Source organism: Leptonychotes weddellii, chromosome 16, assembly GCF_054177405.1.
Source record: "Leptonychotes weddellii isolate Sample4059 chromosome 16, ASM5417740v2, whole genome shotgun sequence".
In the NCBI taxonomy this organism is placed as follows: domain Eukaryota; kingdom Metazoa; phylum Chordata; class Mammalia; order Carnivora; family Phocidae; genus Leptonychotes; species Leptonychotes weddellii.
This window is the reverse complement of record NC_138384.1, coordinates 26,153,795-26,173,155: the sequence shown is the minus strand read 5'-3', so window position 1 is coordinate 26,173,155 and position 19,361 is coordinate 26,153,795. Positions and strand designations below refer to the sequence as shown.

Here is a 19,361-nt window from a genome sequence, read left to right as displayed (position 1 = left end):
TTGTACCCGCCCCCCACCCCCACCCCAGACTTCCGGGCCTTTGCCTGGGCAGTTCCCTCTGCCTGGAATTCTCTACCTAACTGGCTTCTTCTGACTTCTGAAGTGTGAGCTGGAAAAAGCCTCTCCTGGCCACCCAGGCTAACTTAGCTCCCCAGTTACTCCCTATGACATCGGCCTATTGTATTTCGTTTGCCATACTTACCACTATGGGAAGGTACTTGAGGCCTGTCTGCCCCTTTGGAGAACAGCAGCTCCACTAAAAAGTGTCTTACTGCTGTATTCCCTAAATTCCTAAGACCTAAATGCCTAACGATGTCTGGCACATTGATGGCACTCAGTAAATATTTGCTGAATTAAATAATACACACCACCTACCTGTGGGTGTTGAAATTGGGTGGGGGGTGGGGAAGTCCCCTTGGGTGTCTGTCTGATTTATGGTGGAGAAACTGAGATCCAGGTCCTAGGCAGTGAAAAGTGGTGGTTTCCTTCCACCGGAAAGGAGGAGTCTTCCAAGGAGTGGGGACAGAGCTAGGGCCTCAATTCTTTCCCAGGGGCAAGCCGGAGCCCTGGGGCAACTGTAAGAGAGGGTTGGGTCAGCCTGGTGCATAACGCCAAGAATGCCCTAAGTGCAGAGCCATCTTGCTAAAAGCTTCTCGGGGATGGGCACTCCCGCGGATTTCCCTTGGGGCCTGGGGCTTTTCTCACTCACTCCTGACCTCCTGCAGATGGAACTGCCAGCCAGGAGGCTCGAGGGCTCCGGCTGAGTGACCTGGAAGACCTGGAGGAAGAGGAGGAGGAGGAGGCCGAAGAACAGGAGGCAGTGGCCACAGCTGCGGACAGGCTGGCTGAGTTCCATAAAGACTCGCAGTCGCTGCCCGCGTACTGCGCCGCCGCTCGGGAGGCCCGGCTGCAGCCCCGGGAGTGCGGCCTGGCGGCGCGCCCCTTCTCGTTCCCGGAGCCCCTGGGGTCGGGAGAAGCTGACTTCCTGCGGGCCGAGCCCGGGGGCCCCACGTTGACCATGCACTTCCCCTGCAGCGAGAAACCGCGCATCTGGTCTCTGGCGCACACTGCGGCCGCCGCCGGCGCGGTCGAAGGTGCAGCTCCGACCCCTCCCAGGCCGCGAAGTCCCGAGTGCCGTCTGATTCCGGGACAGCCTGCAGGCGCGGGCGACCGGCCCGCCGTCCCCAGAGACTCCGCGTACGCAGAGTCTTCCCGAGGAGCCAAAGCCTTTGGAAACCGCCTCTTTGCCCCGCAGGGGCTGCCGATGGACTGTGCGCCGTGCCCGCGGCGGAGGGAGCCCGCAGTGCCCTACCAGTACCCGTCTGGAGCAGAAGGTAGTGGGTCCCCAACGGCGCTGGGGTGTGTCAGTCCCAGCCAGCGCACCGCCTCTCTGCCTCTCCCGCATGCTGGTGTTCAGACCCGGAGCGCGATTGTCCCACAGCTCTCCTTGAAACAGCAGCTTAGAACTAAAAGTACTGGGCCCCCCTCCTTTTAAAACCAAATAATAGTAAGAAGCTCAGGGTGAGACGGTAACTTACCTAGGATCACTTAGAAAGTCATGGAGAAGATGGGCAACCTAGCTCTCTGCCCTGGTGTCCCTCGTTCTGCGGAATGGGCCAGATGGGCACCATCATGACCTTCTGGCTCAGACACCCTTGTCCCCTGCCTGTCCTTTGGAGGAGGCCAGCTGGCCCCTGCCCTTCTTCTACCAAGAGTTTTGCTAGGGCTGGGCAGGAACCAGGGCTTTCTAGGAAGTCTGGGGGGACGGGCCAGAGACATGAAATTGGTTTAAGGCCGATGCTGAAGTCCAGCGGGCAGCCCTGCCCGAGGCCCCCTAAACCCCCTGGGGAGTGTAGCCCAGGCTTGGTGCTGTCCCTGGAGAGCACTCACCCCCCAGAGCTCACCGCCTGCAGGGGGTGACTGCCAATCAGTGTCTCCGGCCCTGGCTGTGCCTGGTGGAAGGGAATTGTACCCCACAAAGGGACATTCCCCCAAGCATCAAGCAGCCTCCAGCAATTACTGTCAGATTCTGCTCTTTGTAGTAATTTCTCTCAGGATTAGCTACTGGCTGAGAAAACTGGGTGACGCTGTTATTTGAATTTACACATAACGGGGTCCGAAAGTTCCTTCTGGCAAGCAAATTGCTTCTAGACCTTGAATTCCCTTCGGATGAGACACCAGCGACCTCCAATTTCCTGGAAATCGCCACCAAGCGGCCCTTCGGGTTTTAATCAACCTTTCCTCTCTCAGCAGGTTAGCGCAATGGCTGCGATTTGCGGAAGGATCTTGGAAAGAAGCCCTACTTTTCGAACTCACTTCCATGGTCAGAAGCTGGGAGACCTGGCCAGGGGCTTGGGAGGGCTCTCACTTCACCTAAGAGACAGACAAAACACACAGAAACCCTTCTACCGGCTCTTCTTGCACTCAGAGCTGGGAGTGGCAGGCGGACGTGCAACGCGTCAGACCCGCTGGGAGGCGGTGGCGCCAGGGCACCTTGGGGAAGGCCAAGTGGGAAGGCTGGGCGAGTCTGCCCTGTGCACCCACTCGGTACACCAAGTCTCCCTCCCTCCTCTTGATACAGGGTCTGAAGCAACTCCTTCTCCTGCTCACCCCCACCCCGCCCCCTTTCACTGTGTAATTTCAACGCTAACCTGGCCCCTAAGGACCACCTGGGTCTTCTCCTCCTCCCCATTCCTTGTGTCCTCAAAAATAATCAAACCAAACCCCACCTGTGTGACGTGTCTGTGCCAGGGGCGCTGGGAGAGGCCAAGGTGGAGGGGAGGATGGAATGCGGCCAGGGATTCCGGGGACGGGGCTGCGTGAGCCTCAAAACCTCAGTCCCTTCCAGGGCAGGGAGAGGAACTGGCAAGGTTACGGTCAAGGCCGCGGCGCCTAGCGCGCAGCCCCTCTGAAGCTGCCTTGTACCTAACTCGCCCAGCCGGGAGACGTCTGGCGGATTCGTGGGCGTTGGAGGAGGGGGGCACAAACTGGGAGGTCGGAGGTGGGGGAGCAGTAGGGATATTTGGAAACTGTATGTTTCCGGGCTCCTACTTGGGTTTAGTTTACTGGGAGGAGGGGCGATGGGGCTAATCCTGGCCGACCCTTGGCACCCAGCTGGGATCCCCGCGCTCCTCCCGTCGGACCAAATGGCAAAGGGTGACAGCTTGCTGGGTCCCTGGGAGACAAGAGGGAGCATTCTTTCCATTTAATCAAGTGTCAGCAATCACTTCCGGTACAGGCCCACCAATGGGAGCTGACGGGCTGGGAAGGGGACTCGGTGCCCCACGGCAAGCAGCGTCTGGAACTGGGCTGGGGGGAGGAGGGTTGGGAAGCCGCCCGCGCCCGGCGCGAGTTCGCGTCCCCGGCCTGGTGGCCTCGGGCTTGAGCCAGCGAGGGACCTGGCCCCTGCTCGTGGGGAGAGAGGGAGGTGAACCCGGCATGGGGCTCTAGAGGGGAGCGGCGGGGAGCTGATGCGGGCTTGGGAAGGCAGGAGGAGGACAGCCGGGGTGTGCACCCGCCGACCGGATCCTGGGGGAGCTGCGTCTCCACCGCTGGGCTCCAGCCTGGGCCACCCAGGCCGGGTGACGGCTTCCAAACCAGGGCCTGGAAGTGACGTCTGGGGCAGGAAGGGCCCGAGTCTTCACCTCCTCGGGAGAGATTGTAAGACCCCCTTGGAGGCTGCGGAGAAAGAGCGGTTGGAAAAACAGTGGGGAATGGCCGGCAAGCCACCTCCCAGCCCCACGCTGTCTTCTTTTTTAATAGAATGATGGGGGTCGGGAGGGACTTTAGAGATCACGAATTACAAAATACAAACCTCTTCCTCAGATGAGCAAACTGAGGCCAAACGGCAGGGGACTGGCTCAGGGTCACACGGGGATCCGTGGTGGAGAGGGACCCCAGCTCCGGTTCATGCTCCTTTCCCTCGCTTCCCCTGGGTGATCCCTTTCCTGCTTTCCGCTTTGCTTCTGGGCAACAGCTGCTCCTTCCCCCCAACTCCCCGGGGACCTCCAGTCGCCCTCACTGACCCGCGGCTTAGGGTCCGGGAAATTAAACTGCGAAAAGATAAACATTATTTCCAGTCGGCTTTGCCGGATTAACGCTTGTAATAAAGAGCATTAGCTGGAGGTTTCTTTCAAGGCGCTCTCGACCCCACCCCCTCCTGGGGAGCCAGGTAGACCCCTCCAGAGGCTGCGGAGTCTGCAGAAACACCTTCAGAGGGCCCCTGGCTGGGAGTGGGGCTCCAGCTAGCCATTTTATGGAAGGGAAAGGGACCCTTAACACCACACTGAGTCAGCATCTGGAGACAGACACTGAAGGCGGGAGAGCAGAGATGCACCTAAGCCCCAGGCCATGTGGCTGATCCTGGGGGACAAGAGAGCTTTGACCTGCACTCTGTGACCAGCCGTCCAGCCTTTTATAGAACAGTGAGTCCTGGGAAAGGAGGCCCCCTTGGATCTGCCTGCCTCCCCTGCCAGGACCTCAGGAAGTCGTCTCCCCAGCCCCTGTTTATGAGGCCTAGGTGCTCCCCACCTCTCCCAACTCTGAGCAGGAGCCTGCAGCCCAGGGTTGTCCCAGGATCCAGGCCTAGAGCCTGGCAGCAGACAGTGGGTATAGAAAGGGCAGAAAAGAGTGGCTGGAATCTCAGAAAAGAGCTTGAGCATCTCAGTGCCATGGCTGCTTTGCTGTGGCTGTGGACACGCCCCTTCCCCTCTCAGTTTCCCCAGCTGTAAGATACCAAGAGGAGCTGGTGCTCCATCCTGGTGCAGTGTCTGCTCCGTTGCTGGTGGGGAGCTCCAGGAATAAGGGTGGAGGCCTGAGAAAGGTACGTCTGAGCCTGCGATTATCCCAGCCTCGGGCCCCCAGTGGCAATCTGTTCCCACCACCTCTGCCCCCACTGACAGCCTCCTGCAAATCTCCCAATATAATCTCCCAGAATCGTATTTTGAATACTGTTTTGATTAAACACTGGAGCAGGGGAAAGGGAGGACACAGCCCCCCTCTCCCCGGCTGAGCCTGCTGGTGCCCACAAACACCTGGCATGTGAGCTCTGCAAAGGGGGGATCAGGAAACAAAGAAAGATGACATTGTCCGGTTTGAGCAGTCTCAAGGAGCTGGCCCTCCAAACTTCCTTGATAGCCACAGTGCCCCTTCCCTCGGCTGGGGAGCACCCCAGTGGGAGAGGCTGAACCAAGGGAGTCTTCTTCCTTTATTGATCCCTCTCCCCTGGGAGTCACTTACATGGCCACCTGACTCACTCGATAATCTCCATGATCACTTTTGGTTCTAAGATCCTCTGACCTTGCTAATGATAATAAGAGCATCTGGAGCCCTTACCCTGTGTCAGACTCAATGCCATGTCCTTTGAACGCTCTCGCTCATTTATATGTCACAACAGTGCTGGAGAGCATTATATTATACTTCTGGATATGCCCATTCAATGAATGAGGAAAGAAGCTCAGAGAGATGAAGTAACTCTGTGTCAGTTATTCAGCTAATGAAGCAAAGTCAAACTCCAAATACGACTTATTCTTAACTGCTAAGCTCTACAGCAAATACATTCTATTTTTATTATTATTTTATTTTTTTCAAGAAGGCTCCATGCCCAGTGTGGGTCTCAAACTCATAACCCTGAGATCAAGAGTCCCATGCTCTCCCAACTGAGCCCTGCATTCTAGAATTTCACGATTCTTTATTCCATTATGAATAAGAGCCTATGTTTCTGCGATTCTACATGTCTTTGAGTCTGTGATCTCATGCCACTGGAACTCCTGGCTGACCTCCTTCCTTCTCGGGAATGTCCGATGGAAAGGAGTCCTGGTGCCTCCTGGGCACACGCCCATATCCTGGCTGAGAGCATCCCTCACGTTTCCCCCCTGTCCACACTTCCCTGGGACGCACCAGCTCAGTGTTTGGCAAAATGTAGCCCATAGATCTCTAGCAGGAGAATCAGCTCACACCTGAAGAATCACACCGGGAGATCTGCCTTTGTGACAAGCGCCTTATGTGGTCTGATGGGTCTCTAACCTGAGTTGAGTGGCTGAACCTCCAGTGGCCAAGCCTTAAGCTCAGCATGAGGGCTTAGGCTACCTGCTGCTGGCCCAAAAGTAAATCACATCCCAATAACAAGTCCAAACATTTCCTCCCAGATTTAATCTAGATTCACATTCAATCTCTTCATCTGGTTCAGTTCCCACCTACAGCAGCCCCCCTCTCCCATGTTGGCACCCTCGAAAAGCTCAAGGCTTGTAGTGATTGGAGGGGGAGGAGGCCATTTAGGAGAATAAGTCGCCTCTCCCAGCTGTCTGAAGACATACTGGGATTTCAGGAAGCATCTTACGAGTCATTGTACCTCAGCTTGTAACAGAATTCTGTCCCCAAACATGAACATGTAGTCAGGAAACCCTACATATTTGGGAAAAGCCAACACCAAGGAGGAAAGACTGTATCTTAAGCAAATAAAAACTAACAGAGGGGGTAGGCCTCTTGCTGTTTTCTGACATAGCCACTTGCAGCCTTGGCACTAGAAAGTTCTTCCCTTTTTGAACCAGTTTCCTTCCTCACGTAACTTCTGAAACATGTCTCCTAAACCAACGAGTCTTGCTTTCCTCCATGACTCATTCTTTCTTCTACCTTCTATGCCTCCTCTTCTCTTCTCCCTGTCTGTAGCTATCTCCCATTTACATGGCAGAGGACCCCTCTATTGGTGTGATTTTCTTCATTTAATGTTAAGTTGGAGATGGGCGAGAAATGGTGACCTGAGTCCTTGGACAAGTGACCAAATGTCCCTGAGACTTAGCCTTCTCCTGGTAAGTTGGGATCATCATAAACCATGTGGCTCTTTCATAATTCCTCTCATTCTCTCACTTAGTTGCTGTGGGAACAAAGATTTAGAACAGTGTTACTTGAATTTTGGTTGGTGGCAAACCAACTCCCTGATTTCTGCCAAGAGCTGGAGAGGTGTTAAAGCCAAGCTAGTGCCATGTTGGAAAAATTTCAGTGTTTCCTCCTGTGTGTCTCCTTTACTCCTTCACCACCCCCACACTCTCTTTACTTCTGACACTTCTAGTCACCAATTGTGCGTGAGGTTTCTCCACACCAAGCAATATTCTGTGACACCAGCTGGGTGTCCCACAGTTTAACTCAATTCTGACACTCTCCATCTACCTCAAGATAGCGTCAGGTGCTACAGGTTAAGAGCTCAGTCCCACAAGACCGCCCTCATTTCAGATGCCAGTCACAAGTAGTAGGTCCCCAGAGTGACCCACAACATCTGACGACTGAGCTACAAATCAGAGGTTCCCACAAACCCATCCTCAGATTCAGCTGATCTGCTAGACCAACTCACAGAACTCATAGAAACACTTATGTTTACCAGTTTATTAAAGGATATGACAAAGAAGACAGATGAACAGCCAGATGAAGAGGTAATGAGGTGAGACCTGGGAGGGTCCAGAGCACAGGATCTTCTGTCCCCATGGTGGTAGGGCGTGTCACCCTGCCTGTATCCAAATGTGTTCACCTGCCCAGAAGCTCTCCAAACCCCATACTTTGGGGATGTTTATGGAAGCTTCGTCACATAGGCATGACAGATAATTACCACCATTTTTAGCCCTTCTCCGGTTTCTGGAGATTGGGAGGTATGGCTGAAAATTCCAAGCTTCTAATTATGACCAGTCCCCATCCAGGAGCCCACCAAGAACCACCTCATTAGAATAAAAGACACTCCCATAACCCAGGAAATTCCAAGGGATTTAAGAACTCTGTGTCAGGAACTGAGGTCAAAGACTAAATATTAGGACAAAAGATATTCCTAGTGTTCTTATCACTTAGGAAATTACATGGGTTTTAAGAGCTCTGTGCCAGGAACCAGGGACAGATATATATATACATGTGTGTGTGTGTGTGTAGATATATGTAGATATAGATAGATAGGTTAGATAGCCTATTATCCACATATATATATATATATATATAATCTGTTATCTCTGTGTAATCAGAGGATTGAAAGAAAGTTGAAAAGCGGCTAGTTTGGGTCCCTCTGAGATCCAGCGTTATTTAATACCGTGACCAGCATTGACGGTACCCTGGCGGTTCACATTCTACTCTTTGGGGAATTAATCTGTGTTCATGTAAAGGGTGACTATTACTTAGGAGATCTCAGAGACTGATTTCTTCCCTTGTTGCCTAGGACTGTCTCCAAATTCCAACTTAGCTTTGCTTAGAGTCTTAGAGAACCTGCCCTAGAATGATGATGCCAACAGTGATAATGATGATGAATCCAGAGCAATAGTTCTCAACCTTGGTAGTTCATAAAATAAGCCAGAGAGGTCTTCTGTTTTGTTTCATATTTTCCTACCAATACCTGGGCTATACCCCCAGGTCAATAAAATCCAAAACAACAGCAGTCATTGATTTTGCTGGTGCATCTGCCTCTTGGACAGGGTTCAGTGAGAATGGTTTGTTTCTGATCCATGCGGTATGAGGAGAGGCAGCTCGACTGGAGCTCAAGTATCCACTTCCAAGGAGGACCTGGGGCTTCACCTCCTGCGGAGGTTTCTACAGTCTCTAAGGGCTACTTGAGGGGCCTCACATCATGGCAGCGAGGCTCCAGGAGCAAGTATTCCAAGAGGTCTAGGTGGAAGTCTCAAGGTCTCTTATGACCTATCCTCGGAAATCCCAGAGGTCGCTTCCACTGTATTCTGTTGGTCAAGCAAGTCACTAAAGCTTGTTCAGAGTCAAGAGGAGGGGAAATTAACTCTACCACTCAACCGAAAGGGTAGCAAAGAATTTACAGCCACCTTTACCGGAATTGGAATCCTCAGCGAAGGTACAGTTTTAAATGCACTTTCAGACTTTACTCTCCCACCCGATGTGAGGACCTCGGGTTCTTTCTTAGTCCGCATGGGCTGCCATAGCAAAATACCATAGACCAGATTCCTTAAATAACGGACATTTATTTTTCACAGTTCTGGAGGCTGGAAAGTCCAAGATCAAGGTCTGGCTGATTCAGTTCTGGTGACAGCTCTCTTCCTGGCATGCAGATAGCTCTGCTTTCTCACCGTGTCCTCATGTAGTGGAGATAGACAGTGTGTGATGTACCTGTCTCTTCTTATAAGGGCCCTAGCCCTATCGGATCCGGGCCCTATCCTTATGATCTAACTTAACCCTAACACCTCCTCACAGGCTTTGCCTCCAAATACAGTCTCACTGGGGCCGAGGATGTCATTATATGAGTTCTGGAGGGAATGAACATTTAGTCCATAACAGACTCTAAGGCAGAAACCAAGATGGACAAGCCAGTTAGGGACCAGGTGACTGGGAGGAGGCTGCTGGCTCTCTGGTCAATAGTCTGGGCTGTCCCCTGGCCACTGAGGTTCTGGCTGAGGCAGGCATCCTGCTGTCCCTCCACACCCCCCTATCAATGTCTTGACCTGGCAATGAGCACTGGGAGCCTTGATGGCGAAGAAGAGGGCAATGCCATATGGATTCCAGGCATTGTTACATGCCTGACACTCCATATAATTGCATAACAACTCTTCACTCCACAAATGAAGACTAAGTCTTAAGTAAGCCAAGTCTCTCGTTCAAGGCCTGATACCGAGGAAGTGGCAGAATTGTGTTCAAATCTAGGTCTGGGTGACCTCAAAGTCCATGCTCTCCTGCAAGCTCTCAGAGGCTGAAAGCATCTCATCTAAGATCATAGTGTATTAGCCAAGTGGTAAGAGCACAGCCTCTGAAACCAGACTGCCCAGGTTCAAATCCCAGCTCTGCCATTTATTAGCTGTGTCAGCATAAGCAGGTGATCCCCTGCTTGGCTCTCGGTTCCCCCAATGCTAAAATGGGAGTGAGAACAGTGGCCGCCTCACCGGACGGTGATGAGGATTAAGTAGTTACCAGGTAAGCATTAGAGCTTTGCCTGGTCCCCGGGAATCATTATCTCAAAAGCCGGCTGCAACCTCTTCCACCACCACCCCCCAGCAATCCCCCACCTCCCCACTCGGCCTGGAGTCGCTGCTGTGTCCCCACCCCCAGCAGCCCCTCCTGCCTCCCTCGCTATGCCATGTCCGTGTCACGGCTCACGCGTGTCCCTCTTACCTAGAGCAAAGACATGGGGTCATTCACTCGGGTGTCCATTTAGGGAGAAACCTCACCAAGTGGATTTTATGAATTGCTCACACTTCCCCTTATCAAGATTAATGGCACCATTGCCCACGGTCAGTCCTTCTGTGGTCACAGCTAATGACTTCAACCCTCAACACGTTTCCTCTGCATTTGCTTCAGAAAATCATTTTGAACAGCAAGACTGCTTTAATAGGCACTTGGTACTAATGATGCCTTTTAAGTGCATAAAGAGAATCTCTAAGTACCAAAAGGGAGGCCCATCGACTGGTGACAACAGCTATTGACATTGACATTCGAGGCAAGGTCAGAACGCTGCCGACCGCGGGACTGTTACTGGGCCTAACAGCGGGGATTTTTTTTTTTTTTTTTTAGTACATTGGAAAATTCCTCACTCTGCCCTATGGCTCCTCAAACACATTCCCTACCAGCACCATTTACTGGAGCCTGTTTTGTTCATTTCAGAGCTTACCTGCCTCTGCTAGTCTTCATTTTACCTGCAAGATTCAGGCCATATCTGAACTTGTACTGTTTTTAATTGGTAGTTTTCTTTAAATAGACTCACTTTTCTGTTTTTAAATAAATGTGTTTGAAAAGAAACATGGTATTACTATCTACTCTTTATTTCTACCCTTCGCTCACTGCGCCACCACTCCATACCTGGGTGATGGTATACAAGTGCCTTGAGCTCCCTGAGCCTCAGCTTCTTCACCCAAAAAATGGGATAAAACAAGAATTTAACTGGTCGGGTGATGGTGAGGACAAAGTCGGTTGATGAATGTTAAGTGTTTAGCTCAGCGGCTGGCACTCGTGCTCCATAAATGTGGCTGTGACTATATTAACTTCTTCCGCTACCACCAATCTTCCTGGGAAATGTCAGACAACCTCAGCTTGCCATTCTCATCCCTGCTGGGATCATGACATAGACTACAGTCCCAAGTGTCCACTGTGAGGTCCCAATCCTCTCAACAAAGAGCCACTCCCCAAAGATGGAACTTGGGCATAGGGTGTTACTCTCTGATCAAAACTTCGTTTCGCTACCACACTTTTCTTCTTGGGAGCTGACCTCCTCCCTCACCTAGGAGTGTGTTCCTTTTTATTACCAGCTATTGTCTCCACACCAAGCTCCCATCTCCTGGGGAACCAGATCTAGTGCATGGCGTCTGCCGTCTTGTCTAGGCCTCGGTCATTCATCTCATTATTTCACAGAAGAACTCCAATCTTCCAGTTCTGAAATGCATTGGTTCTTGGTCTCACTTTCTGCAAAATTCTTTGTTGGTGGTGGTTGGTGTGAGGCTGGGGCAGAGCAGTGGGTGAGGCTGCCCTCAGAAAGGGGGTTTCTGAGGACGGGTTGGAACCAGGAGGCGCATTGCAGAAGGGTCATCTGTACACCCTCAGAGAATAAGAAGAGAGGGGAAGGAGTGTGTGGGAGGGAAGCAACCTGGAGCCTGGATTGGAGTGAGGAAGTGAAATGAGGACATGAAGGTGAACGGGCAGCGAGAATACGAGCTCAGAGACTTGAGAGTGTGACAAGCAAGTTGTAGGGTAAGCTAGCTTGGGACGTTGAGAGAAAATTAAGTCTCTTAGCACTGTTCCTCAGTGGGCTTTCCTTAGTGGGCAGCATGCTGGGTATTGAACAGAGAGGAGAAGGGAGTCTGGCATCGAACACATAGCCAAGCTGAAGCACAGATACTTCAGATTTGGGGTGGAGGCAGTTGCACTTTGACGGTAGGCAGGGAGGCGGCCCGGGGTGGGCGGGATGTTCGGCGTGTATGGTTCCTCACACGCTCTCCACGGCTCCCTCTCAGCTACTGTTCGGCCCCATCCCGTAACTGTGACATTTGACATATGACACCCATGAGTTTCACTTGACCCCTTTGTCGGGTGCCATTAAATGGCCTGAAGTTAAAATGTTAATTATCATTAATCATTTTTTATGAAATGGCTTTGCCAAGCCATAAATTCAGCAGAGAGAGGCCTCTCGTGGAGTTGGCGGTTTATGGAATACTGACCGTCAGAGAAGGCTCCTGAACATGTGGAGGTTTCTAGAGGTGTCAGTTGTAAGAGAAAATTGAATGCCTACAGGTGGAATGTGATGATAGTGGCCACGCACAAGAAAGAAAGAGATCGAGCATGAAATCAGCTGGGAAGGAGGCATTGAACGTGACCAGGGCAGGGAGCAGTTTTATCCACTGTGCTCCCTACCCCAAGCTCAGTGACTGATTCGACGTAGATGCCCAAAAAACCCGATGTGGAAAAATGAATGAAGACAGAGAGAGGAAGGTCAGACAGGGAAGAGAGGAAAGGAACAAGGGAAGGGGCCGTTTCGCAGAAAGTCAGACAATAAATCAAAGTCATATGAAGAGAAAAGAGCCCCAGATTCTGCCCTGGATTCAAGATCCTGGGCACCTCAGGATTTATGCATGTGCTTATTTATTTTTGGCTAGATAAGCTAAAGTGAGATTTATCTGTCTCATTCTTATTCCAGAAAAGCCTGCCCATGGTTAAGGATACTGTGCTGTGCACTTCAACTCTGCTAGGAGGGTAGATCTCATGTGAAGTGGTCTTACCACAAAACAACAAAAATGAAACAAACAAAAAAAGGGGCACAGGAAAATTTGGGGAGGTGATGGATCTGTCTATTACCTTCATGGTGATCGTGACTTCACTCCCATAAGCATATGTCCAAACTCATCGAGTTGTATCCATTATGTATGTGCAGTTTTTGTATATCAATTATGCCTCACTAAAGCTGTTAGAAATAAGCTTTTTATAAGTACAAACATGCATAGAAAAATAGGGTACGAGGTCATGTGCCAAAACAAGAACAGTGGTTCTCTCTGAAAGAGGAGATTATGGGTACTTTAGCCTTTGTTGTGTTTGCATTCACATGTTCTGCAAGATGGTGCTTTACAATGAAAAATACTAATAAATCTGTGTGTGTGTGTGTGTGTGTGTGTACAAACACAAATGTGAATGATGAGAGATGGGAAAAAAGGACTGTTGTGCTCACTGGGGCTGTCCTGTTGAGGTGGATGAAAGGAAAGGACCTATTCATTACCTTGGGTTCAGGAAGTCTCCAAGAAAAGAAGCCCATAAGGCCCCACCACACTGAACATCAGGCTCCTCAACTGAGGGTCCTGCTGGGTGACCAGATGCCAAGGTGGCCTCAAGACATCCTAGAATAATCCCTGAGTGAGGACATTCAAAACTAAGAACTTTTTCCCTGGACCCACAGAAGGATTTCAGGGGCTCTCCAAACCCCCTAAAACTGTTTGCAGAACTGTGTGCACCCATGCAGTGTTCTGGGGAGATGGCATCTTTACGGGTCATCAGATTCTTAAAGAGGGGCCAATGATCTCCTAAGGGGTCCCCTTCTCTAAACTAGAAGGTTCATATTACTATTAGTAAAAATTTTTTCAAAGGTGCACCCCCCAAATATAGGCGTGGTTTTTTGTTCATGAATTTCTACATAGTAGAAATATATACAATATGAATATATAAAAAATATTTATTTTAAAAAGATAGAGAGTCGGGGCGCCTGGGTGGCTCAGTTGGTTGGGCGACTGCCTTCGGCTCAGGTCATGATCCTGGAGTCTCTGGATCGAGTCCCGCATCGGGCTCCCTGCTCGGCGGGGAGTCTGCTTCTCCCTCTGACCCTCCTGACCCTCCCCCCTCTCATGTGCTCTCTCTCTCTCAAATAAATAAATAAAATCTTTAAAAAAAAAAAAAGAGAGAGAGAGTAAGTGGATGCTCTAACATTTTCATTGCGTATCCCAAAGGGTCATCTCCATCCCCCCCCCCGGAAAGCACCGGGCACCCTTTTGGAGAAAGCCAGCTCTAGAATCAACAAGGAGCTCCCCGACCAAACTAAACCCCCTCTGGGCTGCCAAGTTCCATGAGCGTGGAACTAAGAACTCTGGGGTCAAATCTGACATCTGTGAAAACACTCCACAGCATCGTGAAGATATAGATGTACTCCCTCCTGGCGTTTTTTTTCTAGCACCTGCCGCTTCCTGACTAAAGTCTTCACATCTCCAAAGTTGTACCGCGGTCTTGGCCTTCAATTCGAACAGCAGTGCTTTTACTTGTAGGGTTTCATCTAATCAAACAGATGGGGATCACAGTATGGATGATCATCCAGAGTCCATTTACCTCAGTCCCACCCTGAATGACCGTGGCTCTCACCTTCCTGGCATATGCCAGATCCCTGTTAATTTCAGACCATCAGAGGGGCATCAACAACTCAGCCCATTCATCATTATTAAATCATCCATCATTACTAAATGGATACGTGCAGAAAAGTGACTAAATGAAGTTGATTTGGACCTACCTCTCTTTAGGGACCTCTCTGGACTTAATGTTGTGTGGTTTCATTTTTCCTAGGATTCTGCTGCCCACACCCCGTAGGGAGCAAAAGAGAAGTAAAACCCAGCTGATTTGCATTTATTTGTCTATTTGTTTTCAGCGAGTGTCTGACACAAATTTAAATTACCTCATATAGGCACGTCCTTTATCATTGACAAAGCTTTTTCAAATTCAAGGTCTCCATTGGTTCCCTCCCAACCATAGGATGTAGGTATTGGTGTATGTGGTAGATGCTGGGATGCATGTCCAGATTCCCCATCGTGACTGAGGCACTCATTCTTCCAACTGCTAGCAGTGTTGGCTGCTGGTGGATCTCAGATGTCAAGGTCAAGCCCCACCTTGCATCCAAACACTGGTCTATTAGGCACAGTTCAAAGGCTTGGCAACCTTGCCGCAATTGGGGACAACTTGAAAAGTCCATCCCAGCTCCCCATGGAAACAGCTGAGGTCTTTGTTTCAAACGTATCACAGTCAACTTCTCCCTCTGCCCAATCCTGCTTCCTTCATTTCTCACCTGTCAAGAACACTCCCCAGTCAACCCCAGAGTCTCAGAGGCTGCTTCCTGGGGAACCCACCCTAAATAGTTCACCCTTTCTACAGGCCAGGAAACTTAGGCCCAAGGAAGGGAAGTGCTTTACTTGAGGCTCCACCAATGGTGGAATCAAGAGTCAGGACTTTCAGGCTTCTTGACTCATGCCCTTCTAGAAGAATGTGCAGCCAGTGGACACTGGCTGGTGTATGGGAGGACTCCACCTGGAGCCTCGGGACTCCAGAAAAGCATCCGCTATCACTCACATAGAATCCTGAGTCCTTCTCAGATAGGGTTCGCTCTCACTCCATCTTTCTTTGAAAAAATTAATTGCACAAGTGATATATGAATGCACCCTTCTTTTTTAAAAAGTAAAAACACTTCAATTAACACTAAAATCCCAATGTTGGTTCCGGTAAGGCTAATTCCCAGCACAGATAAACACTAAAATCTCAGTGGCTTAACAGAGTAGAAGTCTGTTTCTTGCTTTCATGAAATCCAATCTGATGTTCCTCATCTGTGGGCAGCTCTCTCCCAGGCAGAGAGGTCCAGGAACTTAGCTTCTTCCATCTGTGGCTCTGCCATCTTGAAATGTAGCTTCCGGGTTGCAGAGAAAGGAAAAGGGAAGGAGGGTTGCCTGTTGGAAGGTGGTAACTCGTTCTTGGCCCGCTTTCCAAAGGCCAGATTTTATTTTATTTTATTTCATTTAAGATTTTATTTATTTATTTGACAGAGAGAGACACAGCGAGAGAGGGCACACGAGCAGGGAGAGTAGAAGAGGGAGAAGCAGGCTTCCCGAAGAACAGGGAGCCTGATGCGGGGCTCGATCCCAGGGCCCCGGGATCATGACCTGAGCTGAAGGCAGACGCTTAACGACTGAGCCACCCAGGCACCACTCCAATGGCCAGATTTTAATCAAATAACCACACTTAACTGCAGGGAAGCTGGGAAATGCCATGTAGCTGGGTTATCAGAAAGAAGAGGAAATGGGTTTGACCATGTGCCAGCCAGTCTTTGCCACAGTCCTCTTTGACCATATGCCCTCCCCCAAGAGAATCCTGGTCTCTTCTTCCCCAGAGGTAGGCCCTTCTGTCGGTTTGGCATGGTGCCTACTAAGCCTTTTCTTTGCATGACATAAATATGTGTAAGCCCATGCAGACATGTAGAGATAGCATCGATGTTTGTGTGTTTCTTTCATAAATTGTATCAACCTTCTGGGAGAGCTATGTCCGTTCATGAGTAGAAATGTAGCCCATTCCTCTTAATTGATCACCAGTGATCCAAAGTGTGAATTCCTCAAGGTGCATTTAGCCCATTCTCCAACGGATGAACATTTGTATCCTTGTGTTCAACGCCCTCTCAACTAAATTTAAGCTTTATAAACACTGATGAATTAAACATCTTATACACGTCTCCCTGGGCACATAGGCAAGCGTGTCTATTTGGGTGGGATCTAAAAATTAAGCTAGTTGGGTCATGGGGATGTGCTTTAATGTGTTAACAGATGAAATTGTCCCCTAACGTGACCTACTCAGCTACGTGCCCTCTCATAGTATATCACAGACTCTAGAAAGAGTATTGACAGATGTTTAAGGGTTGGCCAGACTGTTGCCACCACCAGGCTCAGATGCCCCCAATATTTAAAAGTATCTTTTAAAAGCCCACCACACCCTTACATTTCGAACCTAACATTTGTGCCTACATTCAAATTGTGTCGTGCTGATAGCATTTCCTCAGCCGGCTTTATACTTAAGAGCTACAGATGTCAACTAATTCAAAGCACAGTCTTAAAAGATTTGGCATTTTTTGGTAGGACTCGGATCTGGAGGTCCCGTACCATTACAAACAGGAATCACGAGCAAAAATTAGCAACTACAGAAGTTGGGGTAACCCGGAAAACATCAGGAGAAGCCACTCTGATTGAATATGGGTGTGCCTGTGAAGAGTAAAGAGGAAGCTGTCCAAATTCAGTGAGTAGCAAGTGCAATCACTGAAAGTAGGTGAAAGGATCAGTTTCCCCAACAAGGCACATGGGGAGGGCCTCTAAATAAGACCATACGGATGCTGAGGCAAGGCAATTCCTGGAAAATGCTGCCTGGGAGATGCATCAGTGATGATTCTCTGGGAGAAAGCTACAGAAACCTACACCGGTTCACGTGAGTAAAATAGGGAATTGATTGGAAGGTTCTGGAAGGAGTCTGAGGATGAAGGGGAAGGTTGCAGAGCCACCCACCAGAGCAGCTCAGGAATTCTGAGCCATAAGAGCTGCCCATCAGCCCCTTCGGTTAGGCTGGTGGAGGAATGAGCTTCTGGCATGTGGTGACCCTGCTATTGGTTGAAGTCCCAGAGAGACAGCATCCCTTTTGGACTCGCTTGAGTGTTCCTCTACACCGTGCTTGTCCTGGCTTGTCCCTTGATTACGCTGTCCCACTACCTCTATCCAGTAGGACAAAGAGAAATTGGGGTGCTGTCTCAGCCATCAGGAAGCAGAGTGCTGCTTGGAAGGGTGACTGCGGAGAGTTTAATAGAGCACTGTTTACAGAGCTGCCGACTAAAGCAGCCAGGGAGGGGTGGTGTCACACCCAGAGACAATGGAAAGCCCTTATGACCCTAGCTGGAAGTCACCAAGAGGGGACTTACTAGCAGAGCAAGAGAGAGCTGTGGGGGAGGGGCTGCCGGCGGGAGCTGGGGTGGGAGGTCGAGGAAAAAGCAAGTTGCTGAGTGAGTCAACAGGAAGTGTCCAGAGAACCTAAACACCCCCACTCGCTCCTTGGGCCCCCTGGGCTCCTGCTGATGCTCTCTGGTGGAAAGCCAGAGATCAAGGGAGCTTGGTGATGCAGACCATGGACGTCAATCTCCGGGGACACAGAGCAGGGCAAGGAACGGGAGCGTAAGTGTGGAGGGGTTCACTGAGCAATACCCAAAAAGAGGTGCTATTTTCAGAAGAAGGTCGGATGGAGGATTGCCAGCCAGCCCGAATACAGCACAGACCCATGGCAGGAGGTCCTAATGAGACCCGAAGAACACCACCAAGCGAGTGATAGGAGTCAGAAGAACAGGGCCCCCAGGTTCCCAGCCTGGAGGTCAAGAAAATCAGCACCAGAGAAGAAACCCCAAGGCATATTAGGTGAGAATTTCTAGTGCCTGGAAATAGATGACTTTGCTTCTTCTTTTTAAAAGCCTGGCTTCATTAAGGTGATTGTATCCAATACATCGAGGTGCCTTTTTTTCCCCCTGTGGAGAAAATGAAACCAGGGTATAAAGATGTTTGAGGCAGTCCCAAGAGTCTCCACCGGAGTCCCTGTGACAGAAAATTAACTGTTTGTCTTTGTCAATATACTGAATATGGAAAATGATAATGCAACCGTGCAGACCATTTTATTGAGGCCACCCCATCTCTAAAGAATAATAGCTAATTGGAGTCCTAGCGCTGCCACGGCCATAAAAGCCAGGCTCTTAGCTGAGATTGAGGGAAAGTACCACTTTAGCAATTATACTTCCTTTCCTTGTCAAAGGAAGGGATTTCTGCCCAAAGACTCCGTCCTTGGCAAGTATGGGCGAAATTACAGAAACGGAATCCAAACTAATGGGTCAAGTGAAAAGGCACATTGTGTTTTCCAGCCCACGTTACCCCCGTGTCTAGTGAATGCTCTGCGGTTTGCAACATGTTTGCATGGACGTTTTTTTCACTGACCCTCCCAACGAGCCCACCTGAATGAAGATTCCTATCTCCCTTCCACAGTTGGAAGAACTGAAATTAAGGAGGTTCACAATAGCCAGTATCATAGGCTGGATCGCCCCCCAGAAGCCAACTCTAAAGCAAGACTCGAATACAAGTGATTGGTTTGGAAGACGATCCCAGAAAACATCAGTGCAGGAATGGGGAAGCATGACAGAGAAGGCAAGGAAGCCAACTCAGGGTGTGTTGACAGATGAGGGACCTCCGTGGGCAACCGGGTCATTTTTCCACCAGGAACCACTGGAAACGGATGTGAGGTAGGCCTTAGAGTTGTCCCACCCAAGGGGGAGGGAGCCGGGGTATAAATCCTCCATCTCCCATTTGTCTTTCGTGTCCAGTTTGCACCCAGGGTACAAGTCCCCGACACCAAGGTCTTGCCAACTTGCAGCCAAGAGAAAGCCCTCAGCCACTCAAGGTAGAACACAGCAACAGCGTGTCCACAGGAAGGTGAAGGCCAAGGGCATAGAGGTTGGGCGTTCTGCTGGTAGTCACCACTGGCTGCCAGCAGCAGCATGCCCAAACCCTTCCGTCCTCGCCTGCCTCTCAGCAAGAAGGCTCTCTTAGCCTCCTCTGCCGTTGAGGTTGGTTTTGTAGCCAGTGAGATGT

General features: G+C 50.3%; 1 protein-coding gene across 1 annotated transcript in view; it reads left to right on the top strand.

Annotated features, from left to right (window-relative positions):
* Positions 1 to 2,723, top strand: part of IRX6 (iroquois homeobox 6) — a 6,267-nt gene extending 3,544 nt beyond the window's left edge. Inside the window, exons 5-6 of the mRNA XM_081807886.1 lie at positions 726 to 1,334; positions 2,251 to 2,723. Of these exons, the coding sequence (XP_081664012.1) occupies positions 726 to 1,334; positions 2,251 to 2,258 (617 nt within the window). The 3' untranslated portion in view covers positions 2,259 to 2,723. The remainder of the gene's footprint in view (positions 1 to 725; positions 1,335 to 2,250) is intronic.
* The last annotated feature ends 16,638 nt before the right edge of the window (positions 2,724 to 19,361 follow it).